The sequence below is a fragment of the Synchiropus splendidus genome, chromosome 5, assembly GCF_027744825.2.
Source record: "Synchiropus splendidus isolate RoL2022-P1 chromosome 5, RoL_Sspl_1.0, whole genome shotgun sequence".
Classification (NCBI taxonomy): Eukaryota; Metazoa; Chordata; class Actinopteri; order Syngnathiformes; family Callionymidae; genus Synchiropus; species Synchiropus splendidus.
The window spans coordinates 20,111,525-20,137,458 of record NC_071338.1 but is presented as its reverse complement, the minus strand read 5'-3'; the positions used below and the strand labels follow the sequence as shown (position 1 = coordinate 20,137,458).

Here is a 25,934-nt window from a genome sequence, read left to right as displayed (position 1 = left end):
ATGTTTTTCACCATTGACCAGCCATCCATTTTCTGCCACCTGTCCTGGCTCTGGGTCGCAGGGCGACGGACTCCTCCCCTCCCAGGCCACTGTTACCAGCTCCTCTGGAAGGATTCTGTGAAGTTTCTGGGCCAGCTGGAATATGCTTTCTCTCCTGTGTGTCTTAGGTCTGCCCGTGTCCCCCGCCCAGACTCACATGCCTGAAACACCTCCCCAGGAAAACGTCCAAAGGGCAGCCTTACCAGATGCCCCGCCCTAATGCGGACAAGCAGCGGTTCTACTTCGACTCTTGGCTGAGGGCAGACACCCTGTGGAGAAATCTAATTTTGGCTGCCTGGATTTACAACCTTATCCTAGAGTCATTGCCCAAAGCTTGTGACCATAGTGCAGGTGAGGGATGGAACATGGTAACTCGAGAGCCTTACCAGTCCAATGTCTGCATCACTGCTGATGCTGTCCAGATCCATCTGCCGAGGTCTTGCTCCCTATTCCCCTAAATTGTGAAGAACAACCCGAGGTACTTAAACTTCTCCACTCCTTCTGACCTGGTGCACTGGACCATTCAGCTTTTACCGGATGAGGACTATGGTCCCTTGACTTGTATTTACCAACTAATATCTCAATACAAATGATCAGCAGACAGCCCTTAATGTACTTAATGGATCGCTCTCTAATGTCCTGAAAGACCAATTTGTACCTGACATTCATCATATGTGGGTTTTACATGTAGCTACAGTATGTTTGTATTAATTCCTGGTCCAAAGGTATATAGAGCTAGAGATACACACTTGCATATAAGCACTTGGGCACAACTGTCCAGATGAAACTGCTCATGGAAACATTAACAATGAAGAAGGTGTGGGAGCAAAAACACACCATGCATTTCTCACCTGACAAGGCTGAATAAATGCTGTTTTGTAAAGGAGCAAAGGCGTTATTGTTAACCATTTATCTGCCCAGTGATGGACCTGCTTTATTATAAAGAGTTCCCTTCTTTGTGATTTATAAGGACCACTCCAAAGCTCTTAGGTACCAGTTGGCGTTGTAAATCCTGGTCAGACTTATTAGTCTTTCACCGTGCCAGCAGCTCTTCTCTCCTCTGTGAGGGGTATTAAATACCAAGCATGGAAAACGGCTATCAAATCATGAGTGAGGAGAACACTCAGGATGCTGAACTGGGAGCGGGTCCAGCAGACCTCCGCCGGTTTAAAGTGCCTCCTTTCGTCATGGTTGGCAGCAAGGGAGAAATCTTGGCCTTCTCACAGCGCCTCTACATGATCCTCAAGCTCAAAGGACGAGGATTGAATGTCGCAACCGTGGACTAGAGGATGGAGACTGCTGATCCTGTTCGGGTGACATACCCAGCTTTCCTCACCTTCGATGGTGACGTCAGTATGGACATGGAAGATATTGAGGAGTTTCTGGAGGACATGTTTTGTCCTCCAAAATATCCTAAGCTGACAGCCAAGCACATGATGTCCAACACTGCTGAAAACGATATCTTCGCAATGTTGTCCGCTTACATTACAAACGCGTAGCGGATGCCAATGAGGTTCTGGAGAAAGGCCTAACCAGGACCCTGAAGAGGCTGGACAGCTACCTGAAGGCACCCTTGCCTGGCAAGATTCCTGCAAGCAGGCGCAGTGAGGGGGTGATGTCTGAGCGCTGCTTCCTGGATGGGAACAAGCTCACTCTGGCCGACTGCAATCTGTTGCCTAAGCTACACATTGTCAAGGTTGTGACCAAGAAGTGTCGTGACTATGAGATTCCCCCAGACATGACTGGTGTGTGGCGATACCTGAAGAGTGCCTACGCCCGTGAGGAGTTCGCCAACTCCTGTCCTGAGGATACAATCATAGAAATGGCCCACAAAAATGTGGTTGGTATATCGGCCTATTATTTGTATCACTGGTCAAAATCAAATAAAGGTCAAAGTCTTGAGTCTGAGTCTCTTCCTCCATAATGGTTCGGCAGGTGCAGGAAGTCTGCCCTCAAGAAAATTCTACATTCTGAGTCGCATGGAATAGCAATGTTGCAAGGTTCAACTTTTAATGTTTGTATTACACTGGTGTTCTGTTTTTAATGAAGTTTTAATAGCAAATGTTTTTGTTAAAATAGCTGCTATTGCTTATCGTTCACTATCTTCCAGGTTAGGTCCAAAGCCAGAGTTGTCTATGTCTATGTAACATGTAGACACCTTTACACTCATAAAGTAGTGTTGCTGTCATTTGGGAACTATAAGCGTTTGCAGGCCTCATGTTTCAGATTCATTCCAGTCATTACAAATTGGGGAATGAAATCTACAACTACATCAAATTATGCTGTTACTGCCATGGCCTAGTGAGTGCTATTAAAATATTTATTTATATATTCTTGATTAGATTTGTGTCTTCCAATGCTCTTAATAATCGTCTATTGATAAATTGAATTTAATCATGCTTTGAGGTGGGCTAAATAGTAAGAACTTTTAATTGCCTTTATTACTTATAACTAGTAATGAGTAATATTACATTATTACTCATTACTAGTTATTTTTCCCACTTTTTAAATGTCAGTTTTTAAAAACAACAAATTGCCATTCACAAGAAACAATAATCAACAATTCCCCCCTAAGCGTTAAAAAAAATGTGGTATGCGTGTAAAGTTCAGTTTTTCCATTTTGCTGTAGTGTCTTTTATGCAAGAGCGTAAGGAATGTGAAGTTTATATACAAAATAAATCTGTTAATTGATTGGGTATCAAGTTTTCCATTGTGTTAAAAAAATTGCAGCACAAAAGGGTCCTAGGCAAAGCCAGAACATATGTAATAGAGTAATATTTCACAATTAATTAACATTTGTGTCGACCAAAAATGGATAACTAATACACTCAGAATGTTATTTTTGCTACTCACCTATTATTGCAATTGAAGTTTTATTAACCTACCACTAGTTTTAAAGGTCGGAGTTGTTGTTATCCTTTAAATTTTTTCCGTTTTCTCCGCACATGTCCCTCTACCTTCTCCCCTCGAGCACGAAAGATAGTAGTCTGATAGAAAAGAAAAGGCCTGCAGATCTTCACAAACTTGTATCAGTGACTTATCCATTTCAAGATGGACATAAAAATATATTGAGCCCAGTCTATCAGCCGAGCATCTCCCACAACACTGTGGGAAGTGACCACCTATGGCATGTCTTTGTTAGCAACGCCACACCAGAAGCAAACTCTGTGGTAGAGGAAGATCTGACAGGGAACCTGAATGAGCTGGATGGCTACCCGAACACACCTTTACCCGATGAGAGAGAACCTTAAAAGGCCATTTCTCGCAAGTGCATTTCTCACAAAAAAAAAAAGTCTTCTCCCACCTACCGTTCTTCTCATAGCATTCTCTTAAAATGGTTGTTGAGATTTCTTTGCAAATTTATTTAGTTCACAGAGCTATCTTTCTGGCTGTCCAGTCCACAACTTTTTTAATAGGCTTCACTTAAAACATCAACATGGGAGAATGTTTATATACATTCAATACCAAAGTGAAAAAAATGTCATTGTATTTCGTTTTTGAAATGCCATAAGCGTTTGGGGTTTTTTTTTAAGCTTTTATTATGACATTGTTTTTTTATTTTAAAACTTATACTTAGAAAAAAGAATTCAGAGCAGAATTCATTTTCTATTAAACAAAATATTTGTTTTACATAAAGAAAAAAACCTACAAAATGACCAACTTCCGCATTGTGCCTCACTTTGCGACCAGCCGTAAAGCAGAACTTTGTTGGGAGTCGAGCTCGATGGCTTTTTCTCTCCGATAAGTATCACTTCCCATATCATCGTTGATTTCTTGAAGGGTAACATGTCCTCTGGAATGACTGGGCAAACACCGTGAGTCTGTTTAACTTCCATGTATAGCGTAACAGTGCTAAAACCTATGTAAGCTCAACTGGCTAATGCTAGCGTTTGTTAGCATGTTTTCCGTGGCCTGCCTATTAAAGCGTCTATTTGACTCAAGATAGGCCACAATATTCGACTGAAGTTTGCTCCATTTCTTATGTTGTCACATAAGGGGTTGCACACAACCGGTTAATTAAAGTCCCTTATTGATGTTTTAGTCAAATTCTCGAACTTTTCAACTCGTGCTAACTTGGGGTTAGCAACGCCAAGTTGCGACCCGCACTATGAGGCTGCATCAACTACAAACCAGTATTATTCTAACCATATTTTGCTATTAATGTAGTGCAATTCGTTTCTGATCCACCCACTTTATGAATTGTCCATTAAGATGCAATTAGACGAAACGTATTAATGAGTCAATCCAGACTGTTTGGATTTGTGTGAAAGTTGTTCATTTTCTTTTTGCAAAACACGAAAATAAAAGTCTCCGCTTGCCATTTGGTTATTTGTGAGTAATTGGTTTGCGCTTGTTCAATGAGGACTTTGTTTTGATTAGATTACCTTATGTAATGACCTTTTATATTTTTCCTTATTTGATAGATGCCTGACCAGTCGGTGGGACCAGGCGGCTCAGCCCAATGCCAGAGTACCTGCACATCCACCAAGCAGCAGTAGAAGTATACCAAGTCATGGCTCCTTATCAGGGGTTCACAGCAGCACTGTGTCCCAGTCTCTCCAGAAAAAAGACAGTGGTGTGGCGGATGGGTCAGAAAAGGTGCCATCCCAAGGAGGAGTAGAAGTGGCTGCAGCCATGGCAGCTAAATTAAATGCTATGTTGATGGCTAAAGGAAAACTTTTAACTCCTCAACCATTACTCACGAAGGTAAGTTTGAATATCCAGTAATAGTCCTTTGTTCATCCCACAATGGGACATTTGGCAGTTTTTTGAGGTGAATGAAAATCATCTGACATTTCTTTTACCCCTTTTTCAGGCTTCTCCACGTGCGCCTACATTGCCAATCCCAGATGAGATCGCTGTCGCTGAAGTAGACATTAATGACGTACCAATAAACTGCAGAGATCTTCTTACAAAAGGCAAAACACAAGAGGAAGTTAGTGTCAATCTACCAAGATTCAAACTCTTAAACAAGGACCTTGACTTGTTAATCTTAACTGAGTTGTGATTTTTATTTCAGATACGACTGTTAAGTGGTGCAGTGGTCTCAACTAAAGGGCATTACATGACAGATGTTGAAAAGCAACAGTCAGCTGGGTATTCATTTTTAAATAATGTGTAACACTGTTACCTTGTCTGTTCTTTTTCATTACCATAAGACCATTAGAATATTGTCTGTTTACCTTCAGTTTCTGCTTCTTCACAGCCAAAAACCTTTGTATTTACATGTGCAGGGGAAGACCCAAGAGCAAGTAAACAGTAAGTGACTGTTGTGAATAGTCATCTTAAAATCTGGTTTTGAAAATGTGTCAACTTCATTTACAAGACTTATTTAGTTGTGACCCAAATCCATCCCAAATTGTTAATGAATAAGTAGGCATGTAAATTGTAGGGGTGGCTGTATGTGCTCTCTGCCTGAACAGAATGGTGATTTTATGTCTTCTCTGTCATTAGGAGCTGTGGGTAGAATAAAGGAAGTCATCTCGGAGGAAGTGACAAAGGCATCAGCTGCTTTAGGGCAACAGATGCCTGTAATTCCGCCAATAACAATCTACCCCCAGGCACCTCGGCCCATGAACCCTGCCGGTGTGCCAAACGCCAACCAAACAGTAATTCAGGGACACCGACCTGCGGCACCACATGTAGGGGTAAGGAAAGCTACCAACGCTGTATTGTTGCTGAACATGAAATGTAGCCGTTATGTAGCTGTTACTTGGACTCAAATCCAGGGTTAGACTGATGGATCACTGTTGGAACGTGAACTGTGTCACTTAAATAATGTCCAGAAGAGTTTACAAATCATGAACCTCAGAAACAAACTGGTTTCTGACCATAGATTCCAGGAACTGTATAGTTATAAAGTATCTGCTTTCTAATCTAATTGCTTCTCTTTTGTTATCCCCAGAGCTTTGTGCACACCAAGGTTTTTGTGGGTCTGGACCACGCCTTGCCTACATTCAACATTAAAGAGAAAATTGAGGGTCCTGCTGGCAGATATCTGGGTCACATTCAGAGTGAGACTGGTGCTAGAGTTTTTCTCCGGGGAAAAGGTTCTGGCTACATTGAGCAAGCATCCAAAAGAGAGTCGTTTGAACCGCTTTATATTTACATCAGGTATTCTTCTTTGGCATGTTTAGTTCAATATTTGTTTACAAAGGAGACACTCAACTCCATTTTTTTGTTGCAGCCACCCGAATGCAGCTGGATTGGAGGAGGCTAAGACACTCACAGAGAGTCTACTGGCAACTGTAAGTTCAAACTGAAAAGTAACGCTATTTATTTTCATTTGAGGTTTAAATGGAGGTTAAAGAAGGTGAAACTAATGAAGCTTGTAGTTCTCACTGATACCCGCCTCCTAAATGAACACTGGCAGTGTGAACTACCAGGAGTCCATAGTTGGGGCGTCCAATGCTCTGGGCCTGCCTACACTTTGAAATGGCTGTTAAAAAGACCTGAGCCCTGTGCCGTGTCACTTATAAAGCTTTATATTCTTTTACTTTGCAGGTGAAATCGGAATATGCCAAGATGTCAACATACACTTCACCTAGCTCAACACAAAGTGAGTATACTTTATCAGAGGTTTCTTCATCATTTTAAATTTGTTCTGAGTTTATCCACATGACCTTTCTCTCGACACTTGTGATCGGTCAACAGTGGGTTGTAATTCATGAGTTTGTGAACATTGGCTGTCAACTAAACATCTATACTTTCATTTCAGCATATGCAGCAGCACATGGATATCCACCTAATAGCAATTACTCTTGCCAGGGGTCGTGGTACAGCTACCCAGCAAATGGTTATTCCGATGGCTACTCGGCGTATCCAGGAGCCAGTGGTTATTGGGGTAATGCTACTACTCCCCCGAGTCAATCTGACACGCCGACAAATCCTCCACCTGCTCAGGCAATGGTTCAGTACCCAATGTGTCCAAAGAATGCCCAATCCTATCTGGACCAGGTAATCTCTTTTTTTTTTTTTTTTTCTAGTTGGAATTCTTTTGTTGTGTTGGCTTTCATGCAGCGGTCAGGTAGACTGTTGTGGCTCAGTCTGACTTGTATGAGTGATGTAAATATCATTATTAGTAGCTTAAAAAAAGTTGAATCTACTCCTTCACTGTGTTAAGAATCAAGGCAGTAATGGTGTGGCAAAACGTCAAGAAACCCCTGACTCCGCTACAGGAGTAGAACACTCGAAGACAAAGGTGCAGGAGGAGTTGAAGCAACAGCAGGTGCGTCTTTCAAAAATGGCCATTGTTGATTGACAGAGTTGATGAATATAGCAGTTTTTTTTAATGGAGGTAAAGAAAGTGAAGCAAGTGAAGACCATTTTGCATTCACTGATACTCGCCTCCTAAATTAAAAAGCAGGGAGAACATCCATTGTTTGAAGAAGTAAACTTTGGATCACTGCATTTGCTTACAAAACCAGACAAATGAGTGTTTAACTTGAGAATTTAAACAAAATCCTTGAAACCGTAACTAGTTTTGGAATTGGCTACCTTTGTAAATGCATTTAACGTTCTATGCGTCTCTACTCCTTGTGTGCAGCCCCCTGCCAGCTGCCCAGAAGAGCCTCGACGACCTCAGTCTGCTGGTCGAGTTGAGAAAGTAGTGGAAAGGTCTGTATTTGGTTCATCAATCCTAATCCTTATGTTTTTATAACCTGCAATAAACCGCTCTCTGTGATACATACGTTTCACACACTGTGCAGTACTTAACTCACGACCTTTTTATCGATCCTGCACTAGTATTGCATGTTACTGGTACTTAATTCTGTGCGACTCAACGGTTCTCCGCATGTCATTGCATCGCAGACCCTGTGTAGAAAGTGTATGACAAACGCGTCTTGAATTTTTATGTTGTGCCTGTTTGCTATTTTAGGATTCTCATGCCCCCACCCCCACCAGTGTTTGCTGTGTCCCGCAAAAGGCCAAAGGAAGTCGTGAAAGAAACCCGGGTCAGTCCACCACAGGGTATGTAGTTTTCTCCTAAGATATGAAGTTTGTTATATTTAATGTAGCTGTATGTCCAAAGAAGGCATCTTCCCCCCTGTGGAGGATTGCAGGAGACCTTTATGATCCGGAGCAGTGAAGCATTAAACTAACATTTTCTTCTTGTATATGTTTTCTTGTCTCTCCCTTGTTCTCTTTCTCAACATGTGCTGCTGGACCTGCCTGTCTGCCTTCGGATCCCTGCTGCCGTTTCATTTGAATGTCTTCCCTGCCGGGCTGCGGACTGAACGGACGCTAAATCGCTGCTGGCCATTGGGTTTCTTCATGTCTCCAAATTTCCCTCTCCCTCTTCTCTTTCCTTGTCCCTTCAGGTGCTTCTGAGATTTTCAAGAAGCCCAAAGTGCTGGATGACTCATCTGGGCTGGTGCCCTATGGAGAAGACTCCTCCGATGAAGAGGAGGAGAAAACTTGCAGCAGTAAGACCAGTTGTTCTTAACCATTCCCCCTTCCCCAGTTACAACTCTGCATCTCCACAGCCACTTTGCTTCATTGCGGTTAATGCCCACACAACACTAGTTTTTTGGGGTGGTTATGTAGAGAACCACTGACATAAGTAGGCATCTATTTAACAGTAAACTGGGTGGGGAAGCTACGCGAAATGTATTAGTGGCCTGATTCTTAAGGTATTTTTGGAGGAGAATGTTTTCAAATACATCTGTTTAGAGACGACCTTCCCTTTCCCCCCAACTATCATCTGGACTTTTTTCAGTGTCACACATGAACTTTGTTTGCCAGTGTTTTTAAACATTGACTCAGAGTTTTTGCCTTCTTCAAAATGTGTGAATGCAGTTTTAATTTGTAACATTTCAAATTGTTTTTTCTGTCCAAGTCCCAACACCATAGCTGTTTTGTTTCATATTGTAAAAAATAATGAAACCTTTTTTGGTAAAAAGGTGTTTGCCTGTTCCCATGGAATATAATAAAAGAGACTGGACATCCATTTTGCCTTTGGTATTTAGATTCTCCACTTTACAAACAGTCCACATTTAAGTGTAATTTCAGATGAATGCATAAGTAGGAGCCTCAATGCTGTTGTGCACTGTCAGAGCACCTGGGTTGTCCAGTGCAAAGCAGGGGTTCACATAGTCCCTGAAGTTGCAGTAGAAGGTGTGCAGGTGCTGCTGCAGATCCACGTTGAAAAAGGACAGCGTCCCTCTCACATAGTCCAGAGCCACTCCAATACGCACCGGGTTCACTGTGATTCTCAGGTCGGGGCTCCAGCCACTGTGCAGGAACTCGTACCTGTGCCTTCACAAGAGCATACAAGCCTAGTAAACTCAAGCTTTGAAGGCTGGATACTAGTATGTATCCAAAAAGTAGATTACCTGAATGGTGTGATGATGTGTCTCATACACCAGGAGGAGTTGTTGGCTCCTAGGTAAGCGTTCCTTTCTGTATCTTCATATGCAACACCAATCCTGAACTCCGTGTCGTCGTCGACCTCCACCTCCCAGTAATGTCGGCCTCTCACTGGGATCAAGTCTCCCAGGATGGCAACAGACCTACGCACGAGTATGTCAGCGAAACGTGTTGAGTGTGACATGAACAGAAGCGCAGCTCGCTTACCTGGTGAAGGTGTTGCTGTCCAAAGCCATGGCACTTATGGGCAGCTCTTCATCTCCACTGAAGATGGTGAACCCGTCCTCAGAGATGGCCAGACAAGGATGGGCCGTCTCCTCCAGCAGATGGAAGAATGTGCCTGGGTATTGCAACCAAAATCTACATGTTACAAATGTTCTCAAAGCAATAAATGTTAATAAAATGCCATTGTCAATAAACTAAGGTGAAAGTAGTTTGAGTGGTCTTTTGTGTTCCAGCAACCCCTCAGCTCAGAATGTGTTGGACTTGTGACTGACCTGTTGTGGACACAGTAACAACTTCACTCCTGTCACTGGGGCCGCCAATATTGACTGCTTTCACTGAAATGCGGTACTGACGTCCTGCTTGCAGCTGGATCAGACACTGACATGTTGGGACTCCAACTATGGACCTGCACAAATTAATATTTTGGAGGTCAGGTTCAATACATTTCCAATAACAAGAGATTTTGATGACTGCTTCTGTTATCATAAATCCTAATAATCGCTTAGGAGAATGCATCCCTCTGTCTCGCCTCAATCCACTCATGATGATCTAAAATAAAATACACTTTTTGCACGCAGTGAGATTAGTTGGACATCAGGTGGCAGTAGTGTTGTGGAGCTCCTACAACACGTAGCACGCGCTCAAGGAAGCTGTCCTTGTTCGCACAATGTCAAGTCACATAGTGATGAAAATATGCTGACTAAATATATGTTAAATGCTATTTAGACAGTCGCGTAGCATACTATTAATGGAAGTGCTTCCAGAGTAGAGTAAGTGGCAACACTGAACTTCAGTTCTGAGTCAGTACCTACAACAGATGTATAACAACATCAGAGGTTATTGCCACACTGAAATAAAACTGAATAAATATAGAAAATAATTGTCATAAAATGTTTGCTACAGTGCTTAACGTTTACATTTCCCCACTCTGCAACCAAATTCCAGAGTCATCCTCAAATTAACATGGTTGTATTTGTTCCACAGAAATGTGACAGAAATCTCATGATGAAGAAACACAATCCTTAACTCAATATTGATTCAACATTCCACTCAAGGAGCAGCGACCACTTATGCTCATGTCTCTCTCCAGCAGGCAGTGATGCAGCAGATGAAGACCAGAACAGATTTCAGTGCCCAGAGTCTTGATTTAGTAGCTCTGCAGCTGTGGGACCTGAATAATGACTAAATGACTTGTTCATTCCTTGTTCGTAGTCATGCCAGGTCAGCTTTGCTCTGCACCAACAGACGATTTAGTGGCAGTGTCTCTGGGAATTGACGCTTTTCCAGCCACATTATATCAGGCAGGTTATAACAACTCACTCAGTGGTCGCCTGTGTGCCGTCAGCATTCATCTCACACAGCTCCACGGTGTAAGAGTCCACAGGATTGGTGTTTCCAGACTCCCAGCGTAGCAGGGCCGCCTCCGGACAGCTGCAACACTGCCTCTGCTTGATCACAGGTGGCGATGGGACTGAGAGGAGAGGTGTTGATTCCTCGTGACGTGATGACAGAAGCGCCTGAGTATTTAAAGTGTGTTGACTCACCTGTGACATACAAGGCTTTCTCACTGGCAGGACTGATGCCTGTGGTGTTGGTGGCTGTCACCCAGAGTTCATACTGACCGTTGGGCAGCAGATCCGTCACAGAGCAGTGGGTCTCCTTCACCTTCACCATGCTGACTGATCAGACAGGCAAACGTGAATTTCTCACACACGCGCTCGACGTGTGCTATTACCAGCAGCAGAGGATGACTCGGCAGGTGAGTCTTCCAGCACTGGTCTGTAGTAGAGCTCATAGTACTCCACCGTGTCATCGGAAAAGAGACTCCAGCACACACGGAGCGACGTCTGGGTGGCAGAGTTGGGCGCCTGAGGGTTAATAACTGGAGCAGATGGAGCTGGAGATGCAGGATTTTCAATAGATTACATAGTTCAAGTGAATTGGTACTTCAATTCCTATATACTGGGAATATTTTAAACCTTGTGCAGCATAGTCCCTTTATTGGGATTACACGTTCAGTCATGTGGAAAACCAAGACACGAGGCTTCACCTGGGACCACGTTGATGGAGTCCATCATGGTTTTGACGTCAGACAGATCAGCGAGGGGCGTGGTAAACTCCAGCTCAGTAGAGAGACTAAGGTCAAGCTGGTCTTTGGCAAACTCTTCAATCCTTGTTACACCCCAACAAAAAACATTATTACCATCAATGGCTTTTCAAAAATGCACTTGAATGCACCACAGACATTACAACAGCAAGAGTTGTGTCGTGTTACGGTCCATGCTACACAAACCACTCAGTTTACAGTCAGTTTACCTTTTGATGGCAGGAATCACTGCCTGTTGATACATTCATAAAAACAAATGAATTATGATGCCTTTTGTTCCTCCTAATCTACCCTGACAGAAGAGGTCACCTTCAGAAACAGCCTCTTGTCCTGGCACCGGTAGACCTCCTGAGCTGTCTCGATCAGCTCCTTGGACTCGTCCATGGCTTGGCCACAACTCAGCAGCTGGTTGTAAAGAGCCTCCAGCTTGCTCTTCTTCTCCTCCTCCAGCCCACTCGCTCGCTCGTCATAACGCTGCGACAATGTCTGCAGGACATCATTGTAGTGCTGCTCCAGGTGCTTCTCCTGCCGCCCAAAGTTCTCCTAAGAAAATACGTCAAATGACGTGATGTTGGTTGCGTTTTGTGAACTTGAACGTCTTAACTGTGCTGAATGTTTCACCTCCACAGTGAGGAAGATCTCTTCAAGGTGTCCTGCAAAGTTCTCCATCTCTGCAACTCTGTCTTGAATGCGACTCCTGAGAGGATCCTGTGATTCACACCAACTAATTTGTTCTGTTTACCCAAGGTCCAGGACCAGACATCCAATTCACCACTGACTCAGACTAGACACTTGATCCACCTCAGGTTTAGCCCGTTGCAAACACAGTTTCAACCATATCCAAGTAAGAACTATAGACTTTGAGGAGCTGATAACCATCTTGGCTGTTCCTGTGTGGCTGTTGTTCAGTGACCACATAGTCAACAACAAGACCACCACAGCCACCACACTTTGTCAAGCAGATCTGTTCACTCACAGTGAGACTACAAGGAAGTATCAGCAACCCCACCTCTTCCACTTCACCGTGTCCATCTTCTGCTCCCGTGGGTGAGGGAGGTGCGGCGTCCCCACAGGGCTCAAAACCAAGAGGGGACTCGTTCAAGGTCGTCATCTTTCCGAAACGCTTCATATTCTTTTGTCCGCCTAGGCAGCCATAGTAGCTGAGGAGCAGGTCCAAACATCCGAGTGTGAGCGAGGTGAAAATAGACTGACCCCGCACCTCTCAAATGACAGGCCAAACTTGGTGGTCATGAACTATGGTGTTGTTAATGGCACGTATATTCGTCTGTAATCGGGTCAACTCATCCAAGTGACAGTGCAGTTATTGAAGGGGATGTTACGTCATCGACAGCGCGTGGAAATCCCCAAACGCGTGATTTAAAGACCAAAGCTTAAAATGAAAGGGGCGGGATGTTGCGTTCAATGTATCTCGTAGACGATTGAACCTTTTTAAAAAAAATCGTTTTAATCTCTTGTTTACGATTGCTTTAATTCATCACCCGCTCTCATTATAGATTTACCTCCATGATGGATTGATTTTAAACAAATCGATTCTTTGCTGTAGTTCATGATAGAATGACTCTGTTGACTTTCCGACACTGTGGTGAGGCACGTGAAAGCCTCCTACGTCATACAAATGGCGGACGTTGTAAACAGAGTAGCTGCTTCTTGGGGACGGAAAAGAAACACGTAAATAACATGAATAACGTGGAATGTGAACGGTTAGACAGTCTGGAGGACTGGGTGGCAGTTAAAAGCAACTTATTTGAAGAGCCCGAGACGTACCGACTCGGCTTTATCGTGCAGTGGAACGTCATCGAGTGTAAGTTCGCGGTCACCTGCCACAACCGGACCCTGCAGCGGCAGCGGCGGAGGGCAGACGTTTCAGCTGAGGGCTACCAGTTGAGCTGGGCCGGACTCTTCTCCGTCAGCGACCTGAAACACATCCACCAGCAGTTCACATGTGTTGCCGAGGTTTTGGCTTCCTGCTTCCCGGATTTGTCGGAGTTCGAAGAGGGCAACATTTGGGACTTGCTGTTCTTGACACGCAGGTCGGGTCGCACTGCTGACGATGAAGAGAGAGACTTGGAGACTCCTTGTAGAAAGCTGGAGATATATTTCGGCGCTGCCGTCGACACTTGTGGGAGAAAAATAGTCCTCGACACGTTGTTTACGCAGAGTGAGCAAGATGTCGAGGAGTATTTTGAAAATCTTCAGGAGTTTAAAAAGAAGTCCATGCAGGAGGAGATGTCTAGGGCCAAGGATCAGTTGAAAGAGGTAAACAAATGCATTTTAAGAAAACGAAACACTGACAGTGTCCTGTACTTTGTAAGTCATGGCTGTTGAGTTGGTGCCTGAGGTTTCCAGTCTGAGGGTAGGACTCGTCCAAATCACATATGGATTGCAAAAGCAAAACTCACCCACATTAACCACCGGGTCCAATATAATAAATGTCTTTGACCTTTGTGGCATGGCAATACCTCCATCACAATATTACATCTGAATGATTTTTCTTACACTGTTAATCTGAATAGAATTTTGTTGAGGGTCAGTGTTTCATCCACAACCACCTGCAGCATCTGTTGTTGTAGATAAATAAAAGCAAATATTTCATTGTTAGTGCTGAGAGTTATATCACTTATTTATTAAGAACATTGATCTTGTCTATGCCTTTGGTTAACTTATCTGAGGAGTTACAAATTTGTAATGTACCCAAATCACCGTCATTGTTGGAGGTGGGGGAGTGTCTTATGCTAGGTTTCACCAGTTGTTCTCCTTTCTCGTGGCTTCTTACTTCCAAATGATCATGAATCTCACAACATTGATTGTATATCTTTGGTTTTCTCTTCTCAAAGCTGCTCCAAAGTCACGACACTGCAGACCAGATGGTCGCCCTCCTGGGCTTTTACCAGCAAGAGGACGAAGCCTACCAAGATCTTGTTGCAGTTGCCACCAGCTTCTTTCACTACCTATTGCAGCCGTTCAGAGACATGCGGGAGCTGGCCTGCCTCTACAAGATGGAGATCCTGGTAAGACTGGTCCGAATTGGTCTCACAACTGTCCGGTCCACATGGACTCATACTTTGCGCAGATACGATGAAAGCAGACAGACATGTTTAATTGACTTTTTTTCTAAATGCGTCTTTGATAGATTTCGTGTAGTTCCTGTATTTGCACTCATTTGGAAGAATAGAGACACTTGAGGGTGTTCCATGTGATTTTTATAGTCGATGAATGGAAACTCTGTCCGCTTTCTTACTCTTCATTATGCTTTGAAGTTTGAGCTCAGAATGACTGACAAAGCAACAGTCAACTGGGTTGTGGTCATTTCACGATGATCTTGGTCGATGTTTTCATTGAGACACTGCTGTGTACATGAGTCTATTTGTCAATATAAAAGTTCCATGCTGAAACACCCTGACCTAGATTTTTATTTACACTAATCCAGTTTTCCAGGTGGAAATGAGAACTGCCAAGTGGCATTGCTTTTGGCAAACCTTTGATTTTAGGTTTTAGTCTTTGCATGTATCATTCCTAGTCATACCAATTTTTTGTCTAATTCAGCTCCAGTTTTTATAAGTAATGTATTTGTGGTCTGAGTCATTCATAACTATTTACATCTAGTTTTTGTAAGTGATATGTTATTTTGTTAATGAAAATGTTTTTTAATCACTTTTTAGTGTGGGTATTTTGTATATTCATTATTGTATGAGTATGTAATTATGTTGTCAAGCCACATACTAACTTAAAATACAAACCAATCAAACCATGTTAAGGGTCCTTGACTCAAACCGTAAGTGACGGCAGTTTATGGCAACAAAAAATCAGCATGTACAGACCTGTTTGACAACAAATCAGGATATAGAATAAAATATTTATTATAATTTATATATGTTTTACGCTCTTTCTCCTGATGACTTTGGGAGTAATTCATTATTTTGAAAGTCTTTATTATTTTAGGTACAGTTATTATCTAATCAATTATTCTCTCTTTGTTTTAGAGAAACCAAGACTGTAAAGAAAGTTTCAATGTTCTAACCGTCATCTCTAACCCACGTTTTGTCATTGTCTTCAAAATACTATTGACTATTTGCAATATACAGTATATCTGGCTTAATCGTGAGTGGTGCTGTGAGGGGAAACGTTCCTAGGCAGAGGCCCAACATCCAGCATAACACCGACATTAGTCCCCTTCTTGTGTTCACATGACCGGCATTGATGTTTTGTCTCATTTTCCTCTAATGATAAAGGTTTATTGATGAAAATATTTTGTCATAACTTTCTCAATAAAAGCAGCACTACTTCTAAGCAAAAGTGCAATGCCCAGTTGCCAGTTGTTACTTTCTGCAACTACCACAACATATATATATATATATATATATATAACAAACGACTGTTACTCTTCTGCGACCCACAGTCACTGCATATCTTTGTTCCTATTTAGTTCAGACTCTTTCCCTGAGGAAGGAGACCAACAAGTGATTTGTTGAGAATTGTGTGTTTTGAAGTTTCACAGTGAGCAATAAATCCCCAAGTGAGCATCATATCCAGGTTAAATCTGTCCTTATTAATCATCAAGTTTAGTCCTCATTTCAACCCTTTTCTCTGCAGAAAACGCTGGAGTTTGAGGACTTGGGTCCCAAGAGAATTGTGGCACTGGAGAAGGAAGCTGATGAGTGGAGAACAAAGGCGGAAGACGCCGTTGCCTCGATTCAGGACATCACCGTCACCTACTTCAAACAAACTTCAAAGGCTCTGGCTGGTGAAAATCACTTTTTTTTATCAGCATAATGATACCAGAATTAGCTTTCCCCCAAATCTACTGAACTCAGAAGCGAATGTTACCATTGTAGACTACAAATGACTAAATTCCTGTCTTGTCTTATGAGAACGTTTCAGTCGTAAAACAGTATTTTGTTTTACATTGAGATTCCAAGTTTCCCTTTTTAGGCATGTTAAGGCAGATGGAGAAGGACAAGAGCCGCTTTGGACCTGCTGCTTGGTCGTCTGCGGCTCCCAGACTCGAGAAACTTCGCTTCCTGATGGCCAAAGAAGCCCTGCAGCACATGAGGGCCACAGAGATGTGCCTTAATCGCAAGAAAGACAGCATCAAAGCACAGGCAGGCTTCTATTTGTTTCATACACATATTGCTCAGATAGTGTCATATGTCTCCAGTGAAAGTAGAAGAAAATGTTCTCAGGTTAAACCCCTCTTTCATTACCAACAAAGAGTAGATCGATGTGAGTTGTTTTCATTCTTTAAAGCAGCTTAGCTCCTCGGTAGGTGGCCCCTGGATCTCTCTACCACCGACTTGTACAAATGTGTCCTGGTTATTGTGATTTTCTGCCCTCACATCACCTTTTTTTCTCTCCAAATAATCCCGTTGCTCGTTCAACGTCACACGCATGCTCTCAACCACCAATCACAAGCTGTTACAATTGGGAGGAAGGCGGGTCTTGCTGGAACTTAAATCATAAGTTAATAAAATTGGCGCAAGACAATGAAAACAACACACAACAGCCTCAGGTAAGTTACATTTTTGAAGGTTTTCGTCATGTAGGGATTTGGTAAGTAACATTAAATGAATCCAGATGTTTAAAGACACAGTGCTCTATATTATACCAATTCGCCCATTGATGAACTGCAAGTTACCATAAGGCCGCCCTCTGCTGGCGCCAAGCCAAATTTATGATTTGAGGACGGAAGTTGCGCCCATGATAATGAGAGAGCGCCAGTGATTTTGAGCGTGCATGTATGACACTTGGACTGAGCAGCAGAGAGGTTGCGCAGGTGCGGCGTTGAGCAAGCAACAAGATTTATTTTAGGAGAAAAAAAAACATGTCTTGAGTGTACAATAACCAAGACACATTCGCACAAGTTGGTGGCAGAGATCTAGCTCCATGCTGGACCACATCCAGCCGATTATTTATTCGATTACTTAATAGATTCAATTACATATATCAAAAAAATTAACCCACCTACTTTTAATAAAGACCCAAGTGGTAGACAGTCCCATGACCAACTGAGGATGGCTGTGTCTGACTTCTGAAGAAATCTAATCCCCAAAACAGACGTGTTATCTGAAGCTGCCGTCTTGTAGACTAATGGAACAGACTCCATCTGACCACTGTATAGCAAGGCAACAAGCAACATTGATCTGGAAAATCCTTCATGACTTCCTGTTCCCATGTCTTCATCCCACAGACCAGAAAGCCACTCTAATTTGTTACCTGCCATTAAGAGGTCTTCACTCAACTTACTGTCTCACAGTTGACACACATTTTTACTTGTTTCCTGGTGCTAAAACCTGAGTACAGGATTTTTAACGGGACATGTTTGCTTTATATGTCGTGCATTGGGGTGGTAGGCTGCTGTAGGAACCTCTCACTTCTGTGACTGCAGTTGTTGACCTATTTCTCCCTATATCTGTCTTCCAATTCCTGCATGCATGAACCCTCCTGATGTATGTATTTACTGATTCCAGGCGCAACAGTTTTAGCTGCATGTGAGTGGCACGGCACACGTGTTTGTTCGTGTCACAATTAGGGAGTTGAGGGGAAGCCTGCTGTGATGGAGCTGCTGCTGGAGAGCCCCCTGCAGTGTCTGAGTGCTGTGTTCAAGAGCCCACTACACCTTTTTAGAGGCTTCACCTTCACGTAGCTGCAGCACCTCGCTGATTGTGCCCCTCAGTAATCTGCTTTCTGTCTAAGCCCTGTGCTGAAGTCAACTCAGAATGCTACACCTACTCACACAGAGCTTTTAAAGTGTTCTGCTGACAAATGAGCAAGATGTTTCTGTGTTCAGGTAGAGCAGCCAATTAGCAACGCTGGCCTGTTGCTGTGTGAATTCACTCCAAAATAGTGTTTGACACGATAAAGCAGACTGCAATGTGTCAGTTTAAATGACAGCATTTTGTTGTGGGTTTGGTGGATCACGCTTCTTTGTCAGCAGGAACTATTCTGAAGCACCTCACATTTCAACATCCATATGTGCAACATCTGCCAGAAGGCATGATGTTGACATCCCATAATAAAACAGCCTCCATTACAGTCAATTTCATCAGCTGCTCTGTGAGGGCTGTCCAAGACAACATTCAGTCACACTGCTTTAAAAATGGACCTTTGTTGGCATTTTAAACCTGGTTCGGATGATCCTGTCTTAATTGTGTATTTTGTAGCGCTGCTCTCCCTACTTCAGTGGATTTCGTTTTAAGATGCTATATTTTTTTGACTGCATTGTTTTACCTGTATGTTTGTGATAAAAATACCATAAAGTTATAGACGGATTCAAATGAAATTTTCAGGAAATATGTAAAATGAGTGAGCCGCTTACTGCTCCACAGTGTTATGATGTTGAAATTTAGAACATTTAACAGATGCTTTTGACAGTTTCCTCTAGGTTTCCTCCCTCAAACCAAAACCATAGAAAAAGATTATTGATGACTGTCAATTGTCTGCCAGTGTGTGTGTTTGAGCAGTATTCGAGTTCAGGGGGGATTCAGAGGATGAACAAAAAACTATTGAAATCATCCCTCCTGTAAAACTTCCATCCCTCCTCTTTTTACAGTGAATATAAGCGTACCAATGTTGAAGTCTTCTGTCGCACCCATGCCCCTTACCTCACATGTTGAACCATGGCAACAATTAGATTATTGGCATCAGACGAACTCACAAGACTCAACAACTCTGCATCACCACGACATAACTCAGAAAACCAAAGATACTCCCGAAAGCCCCATCAACATTCACCCTCACAGAGGCGTATTTTGGGGTACAGATGCTCAAGCCAGACAAAAGGGCAGGTGACACTAACTTGTTGTTCTTGTTGTTACTGAAATAACTATCTTCAATTTGTTCTGACTAACAGATCTTGTTAGGTTATGTGTAATATATAGAGTTCATTTCCATGCGACTAGTGCCAGGCCTTGCCAACCCGTGGCTCCCGAGCCACATGCGGCTCTTTTCCCAGTTTCATGCAGCTCTTCATCAAACATTGTCATTCCCTAAACTAAACGTATGGCATGTGTTTCACCTGTTATTCATTGTCCTTACATATTTGTAGGATGTGGCTCTTTTCAGCAACAAAGTAAAACAATGTGGCTCTTAGTCTCTGACTGGTTGGCCCCCCCCTGGGTCACTAGTCAACTAGTGGTTAACACGTATTGCTGTGACTTTATAGGTTGCCGGTTGGCATCCAGCCCCAGCCCTTTAAATTTAATGTGTGAAACTGATGAGAGAGTAACTTGTTTTTCTCAAGAATCCAAGAATGAAGGACAAAAATGAGGCACTTTTATGACGCAATGAAATAACGGGAAAAAGGGTTTGTGCTCGATCAGCACTTGGGGTCTATTTGTGCGTGTCCCATCGTTTCAGGAACGTAGCCTGCTCTACACTGACGTAGAACGTTTTGCAAGGTGCAAAATATGTAAGTGTGTTTTTAAGTTGACTGACAAAGTGGTGGTTTTGCAGCTGGCGAGCCTGTCTGGAGGAGGGCAACAAGATAATATGGCGTCGGGGATGAGCAAAGGGCAGCAGAGCACGGTGGACCAGTTGGAAATGCAGTTCTATGAAACCCAGCTGGAGCTGTACAACAGCAAGTTTGAGATCCTGAAGAACGAGGATCAACTTCTGATGGCTCAGATCGAGACTGTCAAGCGGCAGCTCAAAGGTGACTTCAGTCCTCGTCAATCTTGACTTGGTTCCTCATCAGTTCTTTTATTTTTAAACTTCAGTTTCTTCTGCACTGTGTGATTAAAATGCACACATTGGGATACAATATGTCTGTAAGCCTGCTGATATTAATACAATCATTTGTCTCAACGGTATGAAAATGCAGCTGAGAAATGAAGTCAGCAGGAATGCACTTGGCACTTCATTTAAAATAGGACAAGAGGTTTTGCAAGTCAGGTGCTGCAGCCCTTTAAATACGGGATTCAAAGTGAAGTATTGAAGCGCGACACTAACCCCTTCTGATAATATTGACCCATGTGAGTGACATTTCTCTTGAAAGGTCAGTCTTTTTATTGTTCATATGTCATTTCAAATGTGATCTCACATCTGCTCCACATGCAGAAAACCAGCTCAGTGTGGAAGGTCAAACCTGTTGGTAACAATGTCACTTTTTCTGCCTTGAGTGAACTTGGATTTTTCCAAAACCTGAGGATCAGGGTTAAAACCCTGATCTCTGTGGTGATGTAACATGTATCTGTCTGCAGAGCTGAAGGAGGAGGTGGTCTACTACGATGTGTGTGAGGACCAGGAGGAGCTGCAGAGTATGATCCACACGACACAGCAACACAACTCTCCAGATGTCAGTCAGCTGCAGAAACGGTTGCTCTCTTTGGAGAAGAAGCGGGAGAACCTGGGGTCACGGAGGGCGTACCTGCGAAATAAGAAGGTGATTTTGACCCACGGGGATTTTCTGGATTCACTTTGTCAGATCGCATTTTAGCGACTGGTTTATGTTCAAATATGCTACATTGTAACAGATGTGATTTGATCATCGCTTGACAACACAGAGGTCAGGGGTCAGATGATTTTTATTTTTTTTTTACATTTATCTTCTGTCTCTGTGTCTATTTTTCTCTTGGGTGTGTCACCGAAATTTTCTCCCTGTCACCTCGTGCTTGCATGGGTTTTCTCTCTGCACTCTAATTTCCTCCCACTGAGCTGAAGCTGAATTACAATTGTCTTCTGTCCAGGATCAGTGTGTGGAGGCACACCAGCAGAAGCAGTCTGCAGCCCAACACAGTTCAATCGTCTTCACTCAGCATCACCACATCCACCTGGTAGGTTACCACGGCAACAAGACGACCCCCTCCGTCCCACAAACCCTCCCAGCCTGACACTTAGAAGGCAGCGTTTGATTCTGTGTCTGCTTGTTTCACGACTGTGCTCTTAGAAACGGGAGCAGAGGAAAGAGGAGGAGCTGAAGAGGAAGCAGTGGGTGGATAAGGAGCGGGAGAAGACTCTGAGCAGATTACGATCCTTCAGAGAGGTCAGAGCCCTCCTCGGTCTGTGCAACACCTCACTAATGAGCCACATGAGATATTGACACTGACTTCACAAGTGGGTCAAAATCCAACCACTCAGCTCCCGCAGACGGAAAGTTAACAAGCGGAGAGGAGTGAGTCAGTCGGCAAAAAAGTTTGATGGGACAGTGAGGAAGAAAGGGAGTTATTGCTCAGCACCAATGAGTTGCTCTCATATGGGTCGACATGAGTCCTTAAAGGAGAATTTCCACCCGTCTGATCTCTCAATGTTGGGCTCCTCCATCGTGAGTGAGGTTTGCGGTGACACCTTTGTGTCCGAACCGGTGCCCTTCTACAACGACCTTGAAGATTTTAATATGATTTTGTGTTCAATGTTATTATGATGAAGTCATTGCTTGTTCATTGTTACAACCCTATGAGTAACTGAGTGGTAGACTCCTTAACTGTGTATTGTGATTTTAACTCAACAGGATCTTGACAGAAGCTCTGGAACAATTTTAGCTAGAGTCTCCCAAACAAAACAGTGGTCAGCATTCTCAACTTCAGCTTATCTGTCAGGTCAAGGACATTGAGTCCAAGGGTCAAGCTTTTTTTTTTAATGAATTTTAAAGGCATCTTCTCTTGGTGGTCATTATGTTCAGGAAGGGTGGAATATTCCCCGCTAATATTTCACTCTTCTGTCTTCGCTACTCAGAAGCGGCAGCATCAGTACATCCTGAAGACTCCTCAGTCCATATTATTGGTCCCTGAGCTGCACAGTGCCTCTCAACTGGGGTCGACCATCAGCCTCACTCCATCTACAGATGCTCCCGCCTCCCTCCTTCCTGCCCCCAGACGCAAGAAGACACCCAAGACCCAGCCAACTGATGACATGCCTGTTCAGATCTTCGCCCCGCCGCCACCTGCCGCATGTGCCAGTCCTCCCGTGGCTCCGCCTCCTCCACCACCACCACCACCACCACCTCCTCCTCCTTTGGCCCCTCCTCCACCGAGGTTACCCCCGCCACCTGTCAGAGCCGTCTCACCTTCTGACGACACCCCTAAGCCCCTCTGCGAGACTGAGAAGCCACCCTTTCCAGCCAAAAACACACTCAAACAAAATATAGGTGAGACTCACTTCCCCATACTGAGACTTCATAGCTCAAACAAGATATTCTTGATAGTTCTCCACAGCACCTGAGGCTCTATTGTTTGTGTTGTCTGGTGTCTCCGATCCTGCAGGTACGATGGATGAAGTGCTTGCCTCACTTCAGCGTGGCCAGATTCAGCTGAGAAAGACCCCAATTTCCAGACCTGCAGCCCCCGTTGAAGACGTGAGGACGAGCCTGATGATGGCCATCAAGCAGGGAATCACCCTGAAAAAGGTTCCTCACAGAAGCTCTTCAAAAATCTATCCACTGGTTTCATGACTTGTGCTCCAGGACAGAATACACTGATGCCTATTTTGAGTAGCTTGTCGATTAAAAAGCACCCCCACCACTCGTACTCCAGCCCCATAATGCACTGCAGCAGTTGAATCTCATCTGAAAGTGATGTTGTGTCTGTGCACGTGATAAATGGTTGCTCATGCTCTGATCATCCAGGTTGTTCCTGTTCGCACGGAGGCGGAGAAATGGGGCGAAAATGACCTGGAGCGCAGCATCAGAGCCGCCATGGTCAGGATGAAGAAGGTGTCAGGTGACTCTGATGAAGAGGCAGAGGAGGGTTGTCAGAGCGGGGACTGGGAGAGCTGAGGACACACTGGTGATGATGATGATGATGATGATGAGTTTCATGTGCCTACGTCACCCAGAAATGTACATCTTATTACACTCTCTTGTAGCAAATCTGCTGGAACTCTTTTCCGCAGCGCTGGTGCTTGGAGCTGGCGCACGGCTGACTATGCAAATCTGATGAGGGAGACCTGTAAAATCGCTCTGCATTTATTTGATCATTTCAACCTTCCTTGATACATGATCAGAATTCAGATATTATTATGAAGCTCCTTGTTGTTGATAGTTTGTATATGAAATAACGTTGTCCGCCTAAGTCTGTCAGAGTGTTGCTGCCAAATGTGCGCCATACTAGCGGTTTCAATTTTATTATATACATTGTGAAGCTTGAGGTTTGTTTACTTGTCTGAAACCGCCATGGAAGGATGATCCAAAACAGTCACTTTCAACTAAATCTGTTGAGATTCCGCTCTTTGATTGTCACAGCACTGATCTGCACTCTCGGATTCAACAAGCACTCAAACGGTTGGAACTATTGAGGGCTGCTTAAATGCTTCTATAAAAGAGCTATGAGAATGAAAGAGTTTTACAGCCTTGCTGACTGAAGTCAGCTGCTCTGTGCTGGCTGTAATGTTCTGTATGATGTCGTGATTGTGTTTGTTTTGGAGGTTCTTGGAACTCCTCGTCCTGAAAACACTAACCTCGCCGGGTCTCCTCTGTTTGGCTTTAAGGAAGGCTTCACTGGGTTTACCGCTCTGGAGTTTCTCTACCACAAACGCTGCAGTTCAGAGTGAATTAAAGCACTGATCACAACTGTTTCCCCTGGTTTTCTTCGCCAGTAGTGTCCCACACGGCTGCTGTGTGCTAGCCACAACACTCCAGGATTCTTATGAACGTGTATTACTATATTGATGCGATCTGGCACTGTGGTTGTGTGGCTTGTTTCATCTTGCAGGTGTGACTCTCACAACCTTAGACCATGATGACATCCAACAACGGTCACACCGCCGTCGTGAAATCATGTCTGCTGGCCACATTACAGAGTGACCATGTAACATGAGACGAAGTGTGAACTCACTCCTTCTGCCAACGTTTGTTGTTAACGCCCGGCACTGAGCCACTCTCTCATGCCAGCGTGGCTTTGTGTAATGTACAGAGGACTGGTACAGAAGGAATCTGGCAACCGGTTTTATGCAGTTCAGACTAGCCAAGAATGTATGGCAGAGCTTGAGGACTGCAACTAAACACACACACACACACATTGCTGGGGACAAGTTTCTCATTGACATAATAACTGACCCAGATATTTTGCAGTCTTCATCCTCAAATTAAGGTTTGGACCTGTGGGGACCAGCAAAAGGTCCTCACGAAGTTATAAGGTCGTCATGAGGATAGTGCATTGTCAGGACTTGATCTCCACACACACACACGTTTGTGTCCTATCTTAGTGACATGCTTTCCCCAGCCTCTCACCCTTAACCTAACCATCTAAAACAAATGGTTACGCTTACCCAAACTAAAACCCATCTATAATACCAAGCTATTTTGTAGTTTTCACCCTCAAACTGAGAAGCCAAAATGTCCTCAGTCTGTAGATTAAAAACTCATACAGGTTCTCACAAAGATAGAAGTAGAAGAACACACACACAACACCTGGATAAAAGTTCCCTGCTGTAAAATCCTGCTAAAACCAGCATCATCCATCAGCTATGATATTGAGACATTGGCACAAACATGCTGAACTTACGGAGTTGCTGTAAACTGTCAACAGTGAAAGTCAGTGGATGTTGGGTTGAACATAACATGACGCGAGGAGGTGAAGGTACTTGACCCAGACGACTTCAATCTTCCTTCCTCAGCTGACCTTGTGGAGGTACAATGAACGGTGTCATTTGTTTCAGGGACAAAAGGTCAGTTCAAGCTAAAATAATCGCTAGCTAGCAATCCTTAGCCCGCTTCTGTGTCAACTCTCAGCTTTATAATAACATATTTATGACAGTGTTGAGTTGGTTCTGGTGAGTTCCGCTGGTTGCTGGTGAACCAGCTGTTAAAAACCTAGCGAGAGATGGTGAAGATGGTGACCAGTTACCAGCTCCTACAGGGTTGGGAGGAAATCTGAGCTGGAGATTGGAGCTGGGATGTCATTACAGGGGATCTTTTTTCAAGTGATGTCGCATTATGCATTATGATTACTGTCAGGTTTTTGGGGGGTCAACAACCCCAAAGGTGTGAAGCATAATCTTGCCGTGTGTTTTCTTCTGTGTACTCTGGTGTCCATCAGTGACAAACTTGCTCAGATGACGTCATGGCTCCAGCTCTCCCTGATCCCAAGCATCCTCCCTTTGGTGATGTGGCGCCTGCAGAGTGTTTCCCGGCTGACTTGTAACCCACATCATGATGATGAGGATGATGCTGGTGAGTCACAGCGAAAGTCTCCTCTGGTGCGGGAGGGTGGGTCCTCATCTCTCATCCGTCACGTCCTTCCTGTCA

The 25,934-nt window shown here is 43.8% G+C and overlaps 3 protein-coding genes and 1 pseudogene across 3 annotated transcripts; 3 read left to right on the top strand and 1 right to left on the bottom strand.

Moving 5' to 3' along the window:
• Positions 1 to 1,054: 1,054 nt before the first annotated feature.
• Positions 1,055 to 1,963, top strand: LOC128759340 (chloride intracellular channel protein 4-like; annotated as a pseudogene).
• Positions 1,964 to 3,643: 1,680 nt separating this feature from the next.
• LOC128758421 (fibronectin type III and SPRY domain-containing protein 2) lies at positions 3,644 to 13,782 on the bottom strand. Its single transcript, XM_053864268.1, has 12 exons — positions 12,750 to 13,782; positions 12,362 to 12,448; positions 12,050 to 12,283; positions 11,950 to 11,972; positions 11,684 to 11,805; positions 11,369 to 11,530; positions 11,178 to 11,312; positions 10,954 to 11,104; positions 9,906 to 10,039; positions 9,616 to 9,748; positions 9,375 to 9,551; positions 3,644 to 9,297 (listed from the first exon to the last, which is right to left on the bottom strand). The coding sequence occupies exons 1-12, from the start codon at positions 12,867 to 12,869 to the stop codon at positions 9,048 to 9,050; spliced, it is 1,728 nt and encodes a 575-aa protein (XP_053720243.1). The 5' UTR covers positions 12,870 to 13,782; the 3' UTR covers positions 3,644 to 9,047.
• On the top strand, positions 3,697 to 9,904 carry LOC128758422 (KH homology domain-containing protein 4-like). Its single transcript, XM_053864269.1, has 14 exons — positions 3,697 to 3,854; positions 4,464 to 4,746; positions 4,856 to 4,975; positions 5,060 to 5,136; positions 5,246 to 5,298; positions 5,494 to 5,687; positions 5,945 to 6,153; positions 6,227 to 6,287; positions 6,544 to 6,598; positions 6,758 to 6,996; positions 7,163 to 7,267; positions 7,586 to 7,656; positions 7,919 to 8,010; positions 8,361 to 9,904. Exons 1-14 carry the CDS (start codon positions 3,826 to 3,828, stop codon positions 8,483 to 8,485), a joined length of 1,713 nt encoding a protein of 570 aa, XP_053720244.1. The 5' UTR covers positions 3,697 to 3,825; the 3' UTR covers positions 8,486 to 9,904.
• On the top strand, positions 12,958 to 24,484 carry LOC128758420 (WASP homolog-associated protein with actin, membranes and microtubules). The gene is made up of 11 exons (XM_053864267.1): positions 12,958 to 14,017; positions 14,596 to 14,769; positions 16,352 to 16,502; positions 16,691 to 16,860; positions 20,210 to 20,408; positions 20,956 to 21,137; positions 21,442 to 21,528; positions 21,642 to 21,737; positions 22,427 to 22,838; positions 22,954 to 23,096; positions 23,316 to 24,484. Exons 1-11 carry the CDS (start codon positions 13,316 to 13,318, stop codon positions 23,463 to 23,465), a joined length of 2,466 nt encoding a protein of 821 aa, XP_053720242.1. The 5' UTR covers positions 12,958 to 13,315; the 3' UTR covers positions 23,466 to 24,484.
• The last annotated feature ends 1,450 nt before the right edge of the window (positions 24,485 to 25,934 follow it).

What these genes read in the sequence shown, in the direction of transcription:
- LOC128758422 (XM_053864269.1), top strand. Translation starts at nt 3,826, where the DNA reads ATGTCCTCTGGAATGACTGGGCAAACACC. An exon ending in GGAATGACTGGGCAAACACC is followed by an intron (nt 3,855 to 4,463) that starts GTGAGTCTGTTT and finishes CTTATTTGATAG; the next exon opens with ATGCCTGACCAGTCGGTGGG. An exon ending in CTCAACCATTACTCACGAAG is followed by an intron (nt 4,747 to 4,855) that starts GTAAGTTTGAAT and finishes CCCCTTTTTCAG; the next exon opens with GCTTCTCCACGTGCGCCTAC.
- LOC128758420 (XM_053864267.1), top strand. Translation starts at nt 13,316, where the DNA reads ATGACTCTGTTGACTTTCCGACACTGTGGTGAGGCACGTGAAAGCCTC. An exon ending in AAGACAGCATCAAAGCACAG is followed by an intron (nt 16,861 to 20,209) that starts GCAGGCTTCTAT and finishes GTGGTTTTGCAG; the next exon opens with CTGGCGAGCCTGTCTGGAGG. An exon ending in CGTACCTGCGAAATAAGAAG is followed by an intron (nt 21,138 to 21,441) that starts GTGATTTTGACC and finishes TCTTCTGTCCAG; the next exon opens with GATCAGTGTGTGGAGGCACA.
- LOC128758421 (XM_053864268.1), bottom strand. Translation starts at nt 12,869, where the DNA reads ATGAAGCGTTTCGGAAAGATGACGACCTTGAACGAGTCCCCTCTTGGT. An exon ending in CTCCATCAACGTGGTCCCAG is followed by an intron (nt 11,531 to 11,683) that starts GTGAAGCCTCGT and finishes CTGCATCTCCAG; the next exon opens with CTCCATCTGCTCCAGTTATT. An exon ending in GAAAGCCTTGTATGTCACAG is followed by an intron (nt 11,105 to 11,177) that starts GTGAGTCAACAC and finishes CTCTCCTCTCAG; the next exon opens with TCCCATCGCCACCTGTGATC.